The 13,576-nt window shown below is 47.4% G+C and overlaps 1 protein-coding gene across 2 annotated transcripts in view; it reads right to left on the bottom strand.

The window, feature by feature from the left end:
• Positions 1–13,576, bottom strand: part of DDX31 (DEAD-box helicase 31) — a 74,332-nt gene that overhangs the window by 39,871 nt on the left and 20,885 nt on the right. For both annotated transcript variants that reach the window (XM_055399069.2, XM_055399068.2), the window contains exons 13-14: positions 13,000–13,176; positions 10,332–10,391 (exon numbers count right to left, since the gene is read on the bottom strand). In XM_055399069.2, coding sequence (XP_055255044.1) covers positions 10,332–10,391; positions 13,000–13,176 — 237 coding nt within the window. The remainder of the gene's footprint in view (positions 1–10,331; positions 10,392–12,999; positions 13,177–13,576) is intronic.

Here is a 13,576-nt window from a genome sequence, read left to right as displayed (position 1 = left end):
GCAGCATGCTTTTGCATAAGAGGTGAAGAGAATACAAATATACTGGGCTCATATTCCAAAAGGAAATATTGGAGGGAAAAACCCCAAAGCTTATAAAAATAGTGAGCTAAAGGGAAAAGAAGACAACAGGGGACCAGGATGGGCCCTGTACTCCTTTAAGGCCCTTATAATTCTAACCCTGAGACCATGTTTCAATGCAATTAAAAAGTAAGACAACCTGCTGTCATGCAACAGGAAGGACAGAGTGTCACACATGATATATTTTTGCCAAAACACAAACAAAATCCTAAGACTGGAATCTAAACGAATGTCACACCTACTGCGGGGAGGGAAGAATAAGGTAAACAGCACCTTAAGGACAGAACTAGCCAAATCTAGGATGCAGGGTATTTAGTCTAAAGAACAACAGTCTTTCTTCAGCTAAAATATACAGGAAAAAAAAGGAGGGTAATAAAAACAGAAGACTTTAGGGGGAAGTCTTCCCTGGTGATCCGGTGGTTAAGAATCTGCCTTATAATACAGAGGACGCGGGTTCAAGCCCTGGTCCAGGAACTAAGAGCCCACATCCCATGGAGCAACTAGCCTGCAGGCCACAACTAGGGAGTCCGTGTACTGCAAAGATTCTACGTGCTGCAACTAAGACGGAGCTGATGCAGCCAAATAAATAAAGAGAAGACATTAGGCAGATGGATAAATGGACAGACGGACCGGTACTCCAAGAACCAACACCTGTAAGGATGCTCCTCAAACTTCAGCTGTGGTTATCCCCAAGTACAGAGGCTTGGGGGCATTACAGGCTACCCGCTCCAGTATACTTGGGCTTCCCTGGTGGCTCAGCTGGTAAGGAATCCACCTGCAATACAAGAGACCGAGGTTTGATCCCTGAGTTGAGAAGGGCCCCTGGAGAAGGGAACGGCCACCCACTGCAGCACTCTGGCCTGGAGAGCTCCATGACTGTGTAGTGCACGGGGTTGCAAAGAGCCGGACACGACTGAGCCACTTTCACTTTCACTTTTTGCGGTCTCCTGTGTTGTTGGCTTCGTTTTCTTTTGACAATGAATGTATATATTATTAACCCCCCATTTTTATTATAGAAAAATTTCACATTAAAAAACTGAAAGAATAGTACCATTAGCACTTGTCAACCCTTCCTCCCGATTCACCAACTGCTAAACTGTCACATCTGTTTTTTTCCTCTCTGTACAGTCACATTTTTCAGAACCTCCCAAAAGGAAGTTGCAAATATGATGACATCTCGCCCCTAAAACTTCAGCACAGATCACCTAAGTTGAAAGGACATTCTTCTCCCAACCACAACACCGTGGGCACACCTAAGAAACTTAAAATAATTTTATTTTCTAATAATCAGTCCATCTTCAAGTTTCACCAACTGTACCTAAGATGATTTTTATAACAGGTCAGTGAAAAAGTAACTGTGATTTTAAGTCATTGCAACTAGGCTCAAACACATCTTTATTAATCAAAATAGGAACCATTGCAATCAACACATTTTTGCCAATTAGAAATAACTTCGTTTATTCCTGTAGTGTAAAAATTCGTGCTTCAGGATCAACAAACTCTTGGAAAACACTTTCTGCCTTCTGTTCGTTGTGGAAGTGTTTTCCCTGCAAAAAGTTGTTGAAAATGCTTGAAGAAGTGGTAGTCGGTTGGCAAGAGGTCAGGTGAACACGGCGGATGAGGCAAAACTTTATAGCCTAATTTGTTCAACTTTTGAAGTGTTGGTTGTGTGATGTGCGGATGGACATTATTGCAGAGAACTGGGCCCTTTTTGCTGACCAATGCTGACTGCAGGTATGGCAGTTTTCTGGACATCTCATCGATTCGCTGAGCATACTTCTCAGATGGAATGGTTTTACTGGGATTCAGAAAACTGTCGATCAGACCAGTAACAGACCATCAAACAGTGACCAGGACCTTTTCTCGGTGCAAGTTTGGCTTTGGGAAGTGCTTTGGTGCTAGATAGCATATTAAAAAGCAGAGACATTACTTTGCCAACAAAGGTCCATCTAGTCAAGGCTATGGTTTTTCCCGTGGTCATGTATGGATGTGAGAGTTGGACTGTGAAGAAAGCTGAGCACCCAAGAATTGATGCTTTTGAACTGTGGTGTTGGAGAAGACTCTTGAGAGTCCCTTGGACTGCAAGGAGATCCAACCAGTCCATCCTAAAGGAGATCAGTCCTGGGTGTTCATTGAAAAGACTGATGCTAAAGCTGAAGCTCCAATACTTTGGCCACCTGATGCAAAGAGTTGACTCACTGGAAAAGACTCTGATGCTGGGAGGGATTGGGGGCAGGAGGAGAAGAGGTTGACAGAGAATGAGATGGCTGGATGGCATCACCGACTCGATGGAGGTGGGTCTGAGTGAACTCCGGGAGTTGGTGGACAGGGAGGCCTGGCATGCTGTGATTCATGGGGTCACAGAGAGTCAGACACGACTGAGCGACAACTGAACTGAACTGAACTTGGTGCTTTTTCTCTGTCCAACTACTGAGCTGTTTGTCACCGGTTGTCATATAAAATCCACTTTTCGTCATACATCAGAATCCAATCAAGAAATGGTTCACTGTTGTTGCATACACTAAGAGAAGATGACACTTCAGAATGATTAATTTTTTTTGATTTGGGGTTAGCTCATGAGGGACCCACTTATCAAGCATTTTCACCTTTATAATTTGCTTCAAATGCCTAATGACTGTAGAATGGTTGACAGTGAACTCTCCCACAATTTCTTGTGTAGTTGTAAAAGGATCAGCTTTGAAGATCCTCTCAATTGATCGTTTTCAACTTCTGATGGCCAGCCACTGTGCCCCTCATCTTCAAGGCTCTCATCTCCTTTGCAGAATCTTGAACCACCACTGCACTGTACATTAGTTAGCAGTTCCTGGGTCAAATGCATTGTTGACACTGCAACTTGTCTCTGCTGCTTTACGACTCATTTTAAACTTGAATTAAGAAAATTGCTTGAATTTGCTTTTTGTCTAATAACATCGCCCTAGTCTAAAATAAATATAAAATACACAGCAAGTAGTGTCATTAGCAAAAAAAACATAAAGTGAGAAATGCACATTAAAATGATGTATAACATTACCACATTTACTTAAGAACGCATTCCAATATCCAACAGCAAAGTTCAACAATCCAAAACCGCAATTACTTTTGCACCAACCGTAATCGTTTTCCTTCCCTAACCCTGGACTAAAACCTAGATCACTGCATTCTACTTTTATTATAGCCATCTAGCCTTCTTTATTGTACTGTTCATGGGGTTCTCGCAGCAAGAATACTGGGGTGGTTTCCCATTCCCTCCTCCAGTGGACCACATTTTGTTAAGAACTTTCCACTACGACCTGTCCATCTTGGGGCGCCCTGCACGGCATGGTTCATAGCTTCACTGAGTTATGTAAGCCCCTTCGCCACGACAAGGTTGATCTGTAAGAAGAGGGCAGCAGACAATGAGACAGTCAGATAGCATTACCGGCTCAATGGACACGAATGTGAGCAAATTCCAGGAGATAGTGGAGGACAGGGAAACCTGGCGTGCTGCAGTCCATGGTGTCACAAAGAGTCGTACACAACTTAGCGACTGAACAATAGCCTTCCTTAACCTAGAATGGTGTATCCCTGCCCTTAACATTTACTTTTTTTTTTAATAACAGTTTTTGAGGAGTCCAGCTGTCTGGAGGCACATCCCAGAATCTGGAGTTTTTCTGATTCCTTGCAGCAAGATTTAGGTAGAGCATTCTTGCAGAAGGACACCACCAGGGTGGGGTGTGCTGCCCAGCACGTGACCTCAGGAGACAGTCTGTCCTGTGCAGGGAAGCTGGGCTCAGTCACCGGAGCAGGTGGCGGCCACCATCCCCCTCCCTCGAGGAGGGCCCCTTCTCCTTTATGATGAGTGAGGGAAACTCTGAGACTGTTTCCCAGCACCTTCTGCCCAGTGGTTTTCGTATCTGTCGAGGCTGCTTGCCTCTATCAGTTGATACCCTGATGGCTACCAAACAATGGCTTTCTAAGCCTATGATTGCCTCCATTTCATAACTGGCACCCTTCTGTAAAGGACAGCTCTTCTGCCTCTCCCCTCACTTTTCAGTAGCACTAAGGATTTATGTACATATAAAGCAGCTTTTATTTTTTTTGGCCACACCATATGGCATGTGGGATTTCAGTTCCCCGACCAGGGACTGAACCTGCACCTCCTGCACTGGGTGGGCAGTCTTAACCATTGGATCACCAAGGAAGTCCCTATAAAGTTTCTAAAAAACAACAACTCAATGCAAAGTTCTGCAAGAACCACATTAAAACATCACTGTTTGAGGGTCAGGGGAGGACCCAAGGAAGACACTCCCCCTATCACCTGAGCAACCCAGAGCGACTACTGGTGGGCAGGTCAGGGTGCTCTGCCTTCTCGCGGATTAAAACCCACCTGGATTGTGGGTCCCCTCTGAACGGTGGCAAGAGGCTGCATTTGTGGGTGTTACGTAGATGTTTCACGTAGTAAAAGTGTGTCAACCACCCAGGAAGTGTTTCCTGACACCTCCCAGGTGCCCTGAAAGCTGAAGGCGGGTGTTCCAGGGCAGATGACTCTGAGAACACAACTCAGAGTGTTCTCGACACAAACCAGTCACTGTCTCTAGAGAAACTGTCAGGCTCTTAAATCTGCGAAGCTCTCGTGAAGAAATGATTTATTTCATTTAGGCGCTCTGCAGTGGGAGAGGCATAGTGATAACAGCTGTCTGAGATTTAAAGACAGGCTTTGTAAAAAATGTAATCCTCATCGGTTTACTAAATCCAACTAAGAAACACAGATGGAACTCTCAAACAGCATGTGATGTTCAGGAAAATCACTCCGAGCACAAACACACTGAATCAGTGAGTTGCGGGGCTCGGCAGCCACCAACATCAGACCATTCACGGGTTCCCACTCGGGCTGGGCAAGTCAGCCCAGGACACCAGGCTGGGAGTCTCCCGCTTCCCAAGACTCCTGGTGTTGGGGAGGGGTCACCTCGCAGCCAGCCATGCTTGGACTCAACCCTGCTGTTTCCTTGAGCAATTCTTGGCAATCTCGGCCGGGGCTACACTGAGGCTGGGAGGAATGGGAAGAACTGGACTCCAGGACCACTGAGGCAGCCATCCAATCTGGGCAAGTCAACTCTGCTCTCCGAGCCTATAAAAAGTTTACCCACCTATAAAATGGCTGCAATTGATTTATCTCCCCAAGTTGCTGTGATGATCCAATGAGACAGTGGATGTGAAAAGTGTCTTGAGAATCACTGATCTGAGTGTTCTGGCTGGTGATGAAGTAGAAACGAGCATGCAGGCAATGAGGTGGGGCTGTCAAAGCTTCTGGGTTCTCTTCCCCGCTCACAGTCCGTCACCCCACGCAGGCAGAGGACTGCAGAGAAGGGGGAGACAGCTCCATCCTACTGGACGCTGTAGCAGGACCAGACCAGAGGACTCAGACCACAAGATGCAGCCGAGACTCCGGTTCTGTGCCCGCCCTCAGAACTTAAGATCCAACCCGCCTGTATTCCTTTAACCTAATTCAGATGAAAGAATCACTAAAGTCAGTTCTGAAAGACACTTGCGGGCGAGGCCTTGAAGGCCGTGGGCTGACAATTGGCTGCCTCCACGAGACCGAGGGGTACAGATGGAAGGCAGCTTGCTCAGGTGCCAGCCTGTCAGTTGGATTAAAATGACTCATTTATTTACCCAAGAACCTCACAAAGTGCTTTTACTAACAGGGAGAGGGGGCCTGTGGCTCTCTGAGCAAGGGACGTAGAAATTCGCCTCTGCCGCCTTCCCGGCCTGCCAGAAGTCATTACTGCCGTGTGTGGAAAGCCATCAGCGGGGTCCGGGCCCCCGTCGTCCGGGTGACAGATTGGGCTGCGTAATCAGAGGGGGAAGGAGAGCGCGCAGAAGCTGTCAGAGGCGCGAGAGCTTGGCTGGAGCCGCCAGAAATCTGGCAACATGAGTTAGCGTAACTGAGTCAACAGCCGACCGTCTCCAAATGATCTCGCCATGAACAGGGATGAAATACGAGCGGAAAAGATAAACTTCACCTAAAAGGCATAGGCCAGAGAAAACCCAGAAAGTCTCCATTTCTTGGGGGCAGTGAAGGGACATTCTTGGGACGTGTCGAAGCATCCTTTGTCTCCTGGCCACCTGGCACTGCGGAAATTCCCCAGGAGGAAAGGAAATTAAGAAGTGCAGAGACCTAATGGTGTGATTCAAGAAAAAAAAGAGAGAGAGAGCAGGTGAAGGAGAGCAGCACGGCTGCTTCAGGTCTCTTCTGAAAAATAAGGCATGTGTGGACAACCACATACATTCCAACAGAGGCTCAGCCAGCAGACGCGGGTGGAGCCGAAAGTGCCGGTCCGTGCCGGGGCAGGGCGGGAAGGCCACATCACTGGGTACCACCAGGGAGGGCCACCCATCAGCCTTGACCTGGAAACACCACGCTGCAGTCACTTACTGGGGTTTCTCTTTCCCAACCACTCGATTTAATAGTGATGTTCAAAACCTCTGGCTTCGGGTGAGTGCTTCACTATGAGCCAAAGGAATTAGCATGAAGATAAGCCCATCTCTTCTGTCTGGTTCTTCTGATTTCTTAATTCCATTGATGAAAGTGGGCTCTGAATTTTCAAATGACTCCTTCCTGCTAATACTTTGCTCCCTCCCTACCTTGGCTTCTTTAGATCCAGTTTCCTAGACAAAGCTAGAAAATTACACAGAATTACATTCCAAATATGTAAGAACTCTTCTTTCCCAGATTGGTCTCTCCTGCTCAAGCATCCTTTCACCTTTGCCCAGACTCCATGCCACTGTGGTCACACATGTACCGAGAACTCATGTTACATGATCATGTATCAGGTCCCAAAAGACTTCATGAAATTAAGACAGTCCTTGCTTTTAAGATGTCTATAATTAAACACACAGACACGCACACCCTTAACTTCCTTCACTACAGAAAAATTACAATGGAGGGGAATGGGGAACAGGAAGGTACTTTCTAGAAGAAAAGGAAACAGAATTGTGAGCTTTTGTGTGGTTACACCACAATTCCCAACTTCCCACAGAAGACATTCAGTCTTCTGGCCTTGTTAGAAGAATCTTGGGAAAAATCAAAGCGGCAAAAGAGACAGTACAAAGGCTGAGTCTCCACGCAACAGTGAACAACGTGGGTCCCCTGGATGGGAAGACGCGAGTCTTCACCTGCCTCGCCCTGTGGCCCCACTGCTCATTAGCACCCAGGAGGCTCCCGGAGAGCGGTCAGAGCCTGGCGCACAACAGACTGCTGCCAAAGACGCAGTGACAACATTTCCCCAACCCAGGCACCACCTGTCACAGCCAGCGAGTCTCAGCGCCCCAAGTTTCGGGCCACAGCAACCACACGCGGCAGAAGAAGGAGGAAGACGGAACAGGAATGAAGAACTTCGTGTCATCAGGGAGCTGGGCTGGTGTCCTGGCTTAGAAACGGAGGGAAACAAGCCCCCACCCAGCTCTTTCCCAGTCATTTCTTCGAGCAGAATAAGAGAGACTGGCAGAGGCTCAGCATACTGGACGCGACCTGGACCAGCAAATGAACACTCGGGGGCTTCGAGAAATCAGATGATGGCAAGAGGGTGCTTTTCACATGGCGCCGGGGCCTGGCAGGGGGCAGAGGTGTGGGGTGCTGCAATTGCCAAGTCAACAGTGCTCAGCATCTAGCTGACATCACCTGCTTGCAGGCAGCAGCCAGGCTGAACAAGGAAACCCACTAAGAGTTGCATTTCAGAAAATGACCTTTGCTTCCATCAAGCTACTGGAAAAAGACAAAAACCAAAAACTGAACTTCAAATACCTGGAGTTTTCTTTGAGACTTGGGGCTCACCCACATCTGTGAAAAACACGGTCACATCTGCTTACCTTGGGAGACTTGACAATTTCCCACCAGGGACATTTCCAGCATCTTAAGGGTCAAAGAAAGCACTTTGTTCCGGTCATAACCCAAACTCCAACACATGGGTTCTTGCTGCCTTCTGTTTTAACATAGGTGATCTCCAACGTTCACTCTTCAGATAACACCATGGATATGAAAAAGTAAACTTATTCCCAATGAGGACTTTTAAAAAAATGTCACAAACCATCCTTTATAGGCATGTTGACGAGAATCCCATGGGTAAAACTGAATGTTTATTTTATTATATTGTTATTGAGGTACAATTGACTTACAATGTTGTATTGGTTTCTGGTGTAGAGCAAAGTAATTCAGCTTCTATGTGTCCGTGTGTGCGTGTGTATCTGTATACACACACATATATGCTTTTCATATTACTCTCCATTATGGTTTATTACAGGAAGTGGAATATAGTTCCCTATGCTGTAAGCTAAGAACTTGTGGATCTACTTTACATACACAGTTTGTATCTGCTAGACCCAAACTTCTAATTTATCCCTCCCCCATTCCCTTTTGATAACCAGTTTGTTTTCTATTTCTGTGAGTCTGCTTCTGGTTTGTAAAAGAGTTCATTTGTATCGTATTTTAGATTCCACATATAAGTGATTTCACATGATATTTGTCTTTCCCGGTCTGCCTATTTCCCTTAGAATGATCATCTCTAGGTCCACCCATGTTGCTGCAAATGGATGATTTCATTCTGTCATGGCTGAGTAGTATTCCCTAATGAACAAGTATATTAATGTCAGCCTCAGTCTTTAGAAAAAGATATACATCAGTGAGTCTCAACACTGATCCCCAAGTATCCACCCATTTAACCCACAAATACCGGTGCCTACTGCACACTGCTCTGTGCCAGATGCTGGGACAGGATTGTAAACAGAACACAGTCCCCATCTTCACAAGCTTGTGGTTCAGTGGGAAGACACCAAGACCAGTTGGGAGGAGCATCACTGAGAAACATAGGGCACCCTGGCAGTGTCTCATGGGGAAGCAGAGGGGCTTCTGTTTCCAGAAAAAGTGACAATGAAGCTGAGACCTAAGAAGGGGTGGTCTAAGTCAGGGTGGTGTGTCCCAGGAGGAGGGAATTCATGTACTAGAGCCCTGAGGACAGAAGGAGCTGAGAGAGGGGCCAGTTTGGCTGAAGGACGCAGAGTAAGAGGAAAGTGGGGACAGAGGGGAAAGAGGTCAAGCTCCAGAAGTGCCAACGGACGAAGGATTGTTGACAAATTCCTGTGTCACGTAGATTGTCTGGACCCATCTTCTCTTTACACCGGGCATGTAAAGATAATTTAGGATAAACACAAGTATCTGACTTGATGGGGGTCATAAAGACAAGGGCTACTTGGCCAGACTCAGACCTTCTTTGGAGGCAAGTGTTCCAGCAGTTGCTGCTCTAAGATCTGAATCACCAGGCCCAGAGGAACCACTGCTGGACACACACACACATACACACTTGAGAATCGTCAGCATGTGACCAGGCAGGCCTGTCTTGTTGATGATCACAGGTACATACACACAAGTAACAAAGTTGTACTTGCCCATAAACTCTCAATTTAGAAAGAAAACCATCTCTATTACCTTCAAAACTAAATAGAGAACAAGGGTTCCTTCAAAAGTGATTGTATTAAGTGAGGCCCAGAGAAGCCTTCAAACAGCCAACTGTCTTTGTTTCCACCTCGCACTTGTTCACAGGGTTACTAAATCTACGGTGAGATTTCATTACTGTATAGATAGGGATTTCTCAAACAACCGCTGGGGATTAAGTTACATCTTCCGAGATGGCACACATGGGGAAGGCATTTTAATCTTGGGAGCAAGCAGCACCTTTGGTGAAGTGAGTCCCTGGAGAAGCGGGGAAAAAGGTCTGAGCGGTGCTAGAGAGGCCAGCTAACCACAATCACGAAGACTGAGGCTGAGCAAGATGGCTCTGAAAACTGCAGGGCAAATGGTAGGTTTAAACAAGAACACACAGAATCTGTCCAAGCGCGTCTATTTTCCTTTAAGAAAAGGTGAGCAGAGGCAAGCAGAGTGATTTTGTTGTGAAAAGGCTTTCTCAGCTCTAATTACTCCCGATAGCTGTAATTTACAAGTTCTTGGTGGATAGAAATCACCAAGATTCACACATTTTCAGACAAACAGCTGCCACCATTAGTGAGCAAATCGCCAAGTCTTCTGGGCGGTGGCAGCCCGCTACCCGTGGCAGTCGGGTGACAAACCAGGAGGGCAAGGAGACCAGCATGCCCAGCAGCCCCCAGGATCCCTGCTCCCTGTAGGGCTGCTGACTGCAAGGCAAACCGTCCAGAGACAAAAAACTGCAACCACCACCACCATCAATTTTCAACCTTCCCATGGAGCACAGAGCGATACATACCGTGCAAAACAGAATGCCTGTTTTGGAATGCGTGAAATCTTGAAACACTGCTGTTCTTTCCTGCAAAAACAAGAAAAAATAGGGTCTTTATAACTTAGCTCAATGCCAGCTAGGTGGTGGGCTTAGATTCTTACGAATCTCCCGACTTCTTACTACTGTAACTACTTCTAGGCACAGAAAGGTTTTGCCAAGGAAGAGGAAGAAGTGGATTCCTCACATCATCCAACAAGACCCTGTTCCTACAGCACTAGGCTTCTTCCAGACAGAGGCAAATAGTGGAGGGCAGCACGTTTCATTAAGACAATGCAGGGAGAGGGGCACACCCTCCGGAGACGGCCAACACTAAGAGTAGGGGTGCCGAAGGCAAGGGCCTTGGGGATCCCAAATCAGAATTTATTCTAATACCTTTTCTGCAGATGGTCTGGAGGAAGAAGAGCAACCAACCTTTCCTATAGAGCAATTTTTTAAAAAAATTTAATTTTAAAAAGATTGTAAAATTGTTAAGAACCATATATCTTAACTGGAGAAAAATATTTCAAGTCAAAGGAAGAAAAGGAAATCATCCCACCTGTCAAAACAAACCACACAGCTGACATCATGAGGCTCCCTCTGAGGGCGCCGCCTCAGGGCTACCAGGTGCCAGAGCTGGCCTGCGCTTTACACGTCTGAATGGACCCGATCTGCACAGAAACCTCAGGAGCAGGTACTGTCACTACCCCCTGTGCCAGGGGCAGAAACTGAGGCATAAGAGGTAAGGAACTTGCCTCTTAATGTGCATCCACTGTTAGTAAAGGGTTGAACTGGTTTCTGAACCCTGGGAGTTCATGGCTTCTCCGTGGAGTCAGAACCAAAAAAGTTCCTAAGAGCCCATGAAACACCTTAAAGGCAAGACATGCTGTATGCAGACGTGGAGGAAGGAATGCGACGACCAGACCCCTAAGGACCCAGCATGGCCATCAGGAGACAAGTCTTTCAACAGCAGCCCCTCTCTGATGCTCATAAAGTGTTGAGTCAGCCACTCAGGGAGACCACACTGAGATCACACGCAACAGTGGGCAGGGTAACTAGCCAGGAAGATGGGATGGGCCCGGTTTTAGCTTAGTCCTTGGGACAAGACACTTCACTCATGTTTACAAAACAAAATGCAGAGACCCTCCCTTCAACCTCTTACCCATCTCACAGTGAGGGTGCGATGGCTAAACACCTAACAAACAGGACAGCACAAGTAAAATACTAGAAATTATTAAATGATGAAGAAATTACTTTTTCTGAAAGAGAAATAACAACAAGGATGGCCCCTGACATGTCCTGAGCACTCGATCTGCACTAACTCAGTGAGCCGCCACAACTCCAGAAGTCTGTACTACTGCTCTCTCCACTTTAGAGGCCTGGACACTGAGCAGAGAGGTCAGATGCTTCCCTGAGGCCACACAGCCAGTGAATGGCAGTCAGGCCCAGAACACAGGCAGCCTGCCCTGGCACACACAGCTGGAAACGCCCTGCTACCCTGTGAGATGCACTGTCTGAAACACCCTAACTGCATGGTCTTCTGCTGACCTCTGCAAGTCCCTAGATGCTCCTTCTTCTTTATCTTCACACCTCCTCTGCAGGATGGCTCGGAAGAAAAGAGACCTAGAGGACTAGTAAACTGAGTTAAAAACAAACCATAAACGGCATTCCGTTATGAAATCAACAAACTCAACTGAACTGGGGAACCTGGAGGTAAAACTCAAGAGTTTACAAAACTCATTAAGGCTGGAATGTTCAGGACATTTGGTGTAGTCCTGTGTTAAGATGTTGTGTCCTTGAGTGACCTTGATTAACTTCATTTTTCTGAGCCTTCATTTCCTTAATTATTAAAACAAAAAAAGCAAAAAACAAAGAGGGGCTAAACTTGACGGCCTTCTCTGGCTCTAAAAATGCTCTGACTTTTCTAAGGTGGTTCTAGTCAAACGGTCCTCTGCTTTCGGGCTCTCTCGTTTCCTCAGCTGCCTGGTAACCTCTCCTCTAGGACAAGCTGGCTCCCTCTTCAAGCCCTGCCTGTCCTTCCTGCCACAGTTCTGGTGAGCTCACCTCCTCCTACATCCTGCTCGACTCCCTGAAGGGGTGGCCTGGCGACCAGCAGCGGAATGAGAGTGAACACAGTTAAGTACCTAAGTACCCAAGATGAAGAGAATGTTTCACTCTCCTTCCTGCTCAAAAATACTCACCACGCGGAGCCCCCGCAGCCCCTGGTGCCCCGCGTCCTCTCCCAGCCCGAGTGCTCCGAGTGAAAGCTCTGCATCTTGTTGACAATGACAGCAGTCACACTCAGCAGTACCATATGGGAGCCACAATTTAGCTCCATTAATGCTCTTAATTTGAAGACATCAAGCCCTAATTACACACTGGGTACTAAAAAGGCAAAAGCCTTCCCCGGTGCCAGCTACTTAGTGGTGCTCTGTTGCCTTAACAGCTGGCTGGGGCAGAGTCCGGCCAAGCCGGCCCGCGCGCTCTCTCAGGTGGAAGAGACCCGCTCCCGGAGCAGACGTGAATGGGAACGAGGGGCTCCTTGTCCCCGACTCGGGGACACGGCTGTGTCACCTGCTATGGCCTCCAGGGGTTGCCCACTTTAGCCACGTTCTTCCCTGGCCCAGCAGGGTCCCGGTCCGGGGAGGCCAGGGCTCACCTCTTGCTCCAGGGCGCTGTGCAGCCGCAGGAATTTTAATGGCGTGGAGGTGGATGGCAAATGATCTGGGGCCAGGGCCCCTGAGTCACTCAGCAGGGTCTGGAGGAAGAGGGTGTAGTGGAACTCCACCAGCTCACAACTTGAGAAGAAGACGATCACCTTCTGGTCTCTCTCAAACTGCACGGACACAAAAGGGGAAAAAACACCACAACGCATTTTTAAGATCAGGTGATGCTAAAATGAATCTCTCTGTAAAACATGTGGGCAGGCTGGCCCCGAACTGGAAACAGAGATGACAGATGGCTTTGAATTATTTTTAAAAACAACACTGGTCTGCCACGCTATTAATACAAAGAATGCAGGACATGAAAATGACATAGCTGCCACCTCATATGGGCCTCCCACATCTGAGAAAAACAAATACGCTTCAGAGCAAAGCTGCACATGAGCTCGGCCTCCCTCACTCACTCAGGGCTTGCCACGCACAGCCCTCCCCGTGGGGACCCTGAGATTGCATTCAGTCTAGAAGCTGCACCCTCAAGCCCTTCCACCTACTATTTTCCCATGTACCAGAGAA

The sequence above is a fragment of the Moschus berezovskii genome, chromosome 11, assembly GCF_049115385.1.
Source record: "Moschus berezovskii isolate FMDL1 chromosome 11, NW_MosBer_1.0, whole genome shotgun sequence".
NCBI classification, from domain to species: domain Eukaryota; kingdom Metazoa; phylum Chordata; class Mammalia; order Artiodactyla; family Moschidae; genus Moschus; species Moschus berezovskii.
The sequence above is the reverse complement of the archived record's forward strand: the minus strand, read 5'-3'. Positions and strand labels throughout refer to the sequence as shown.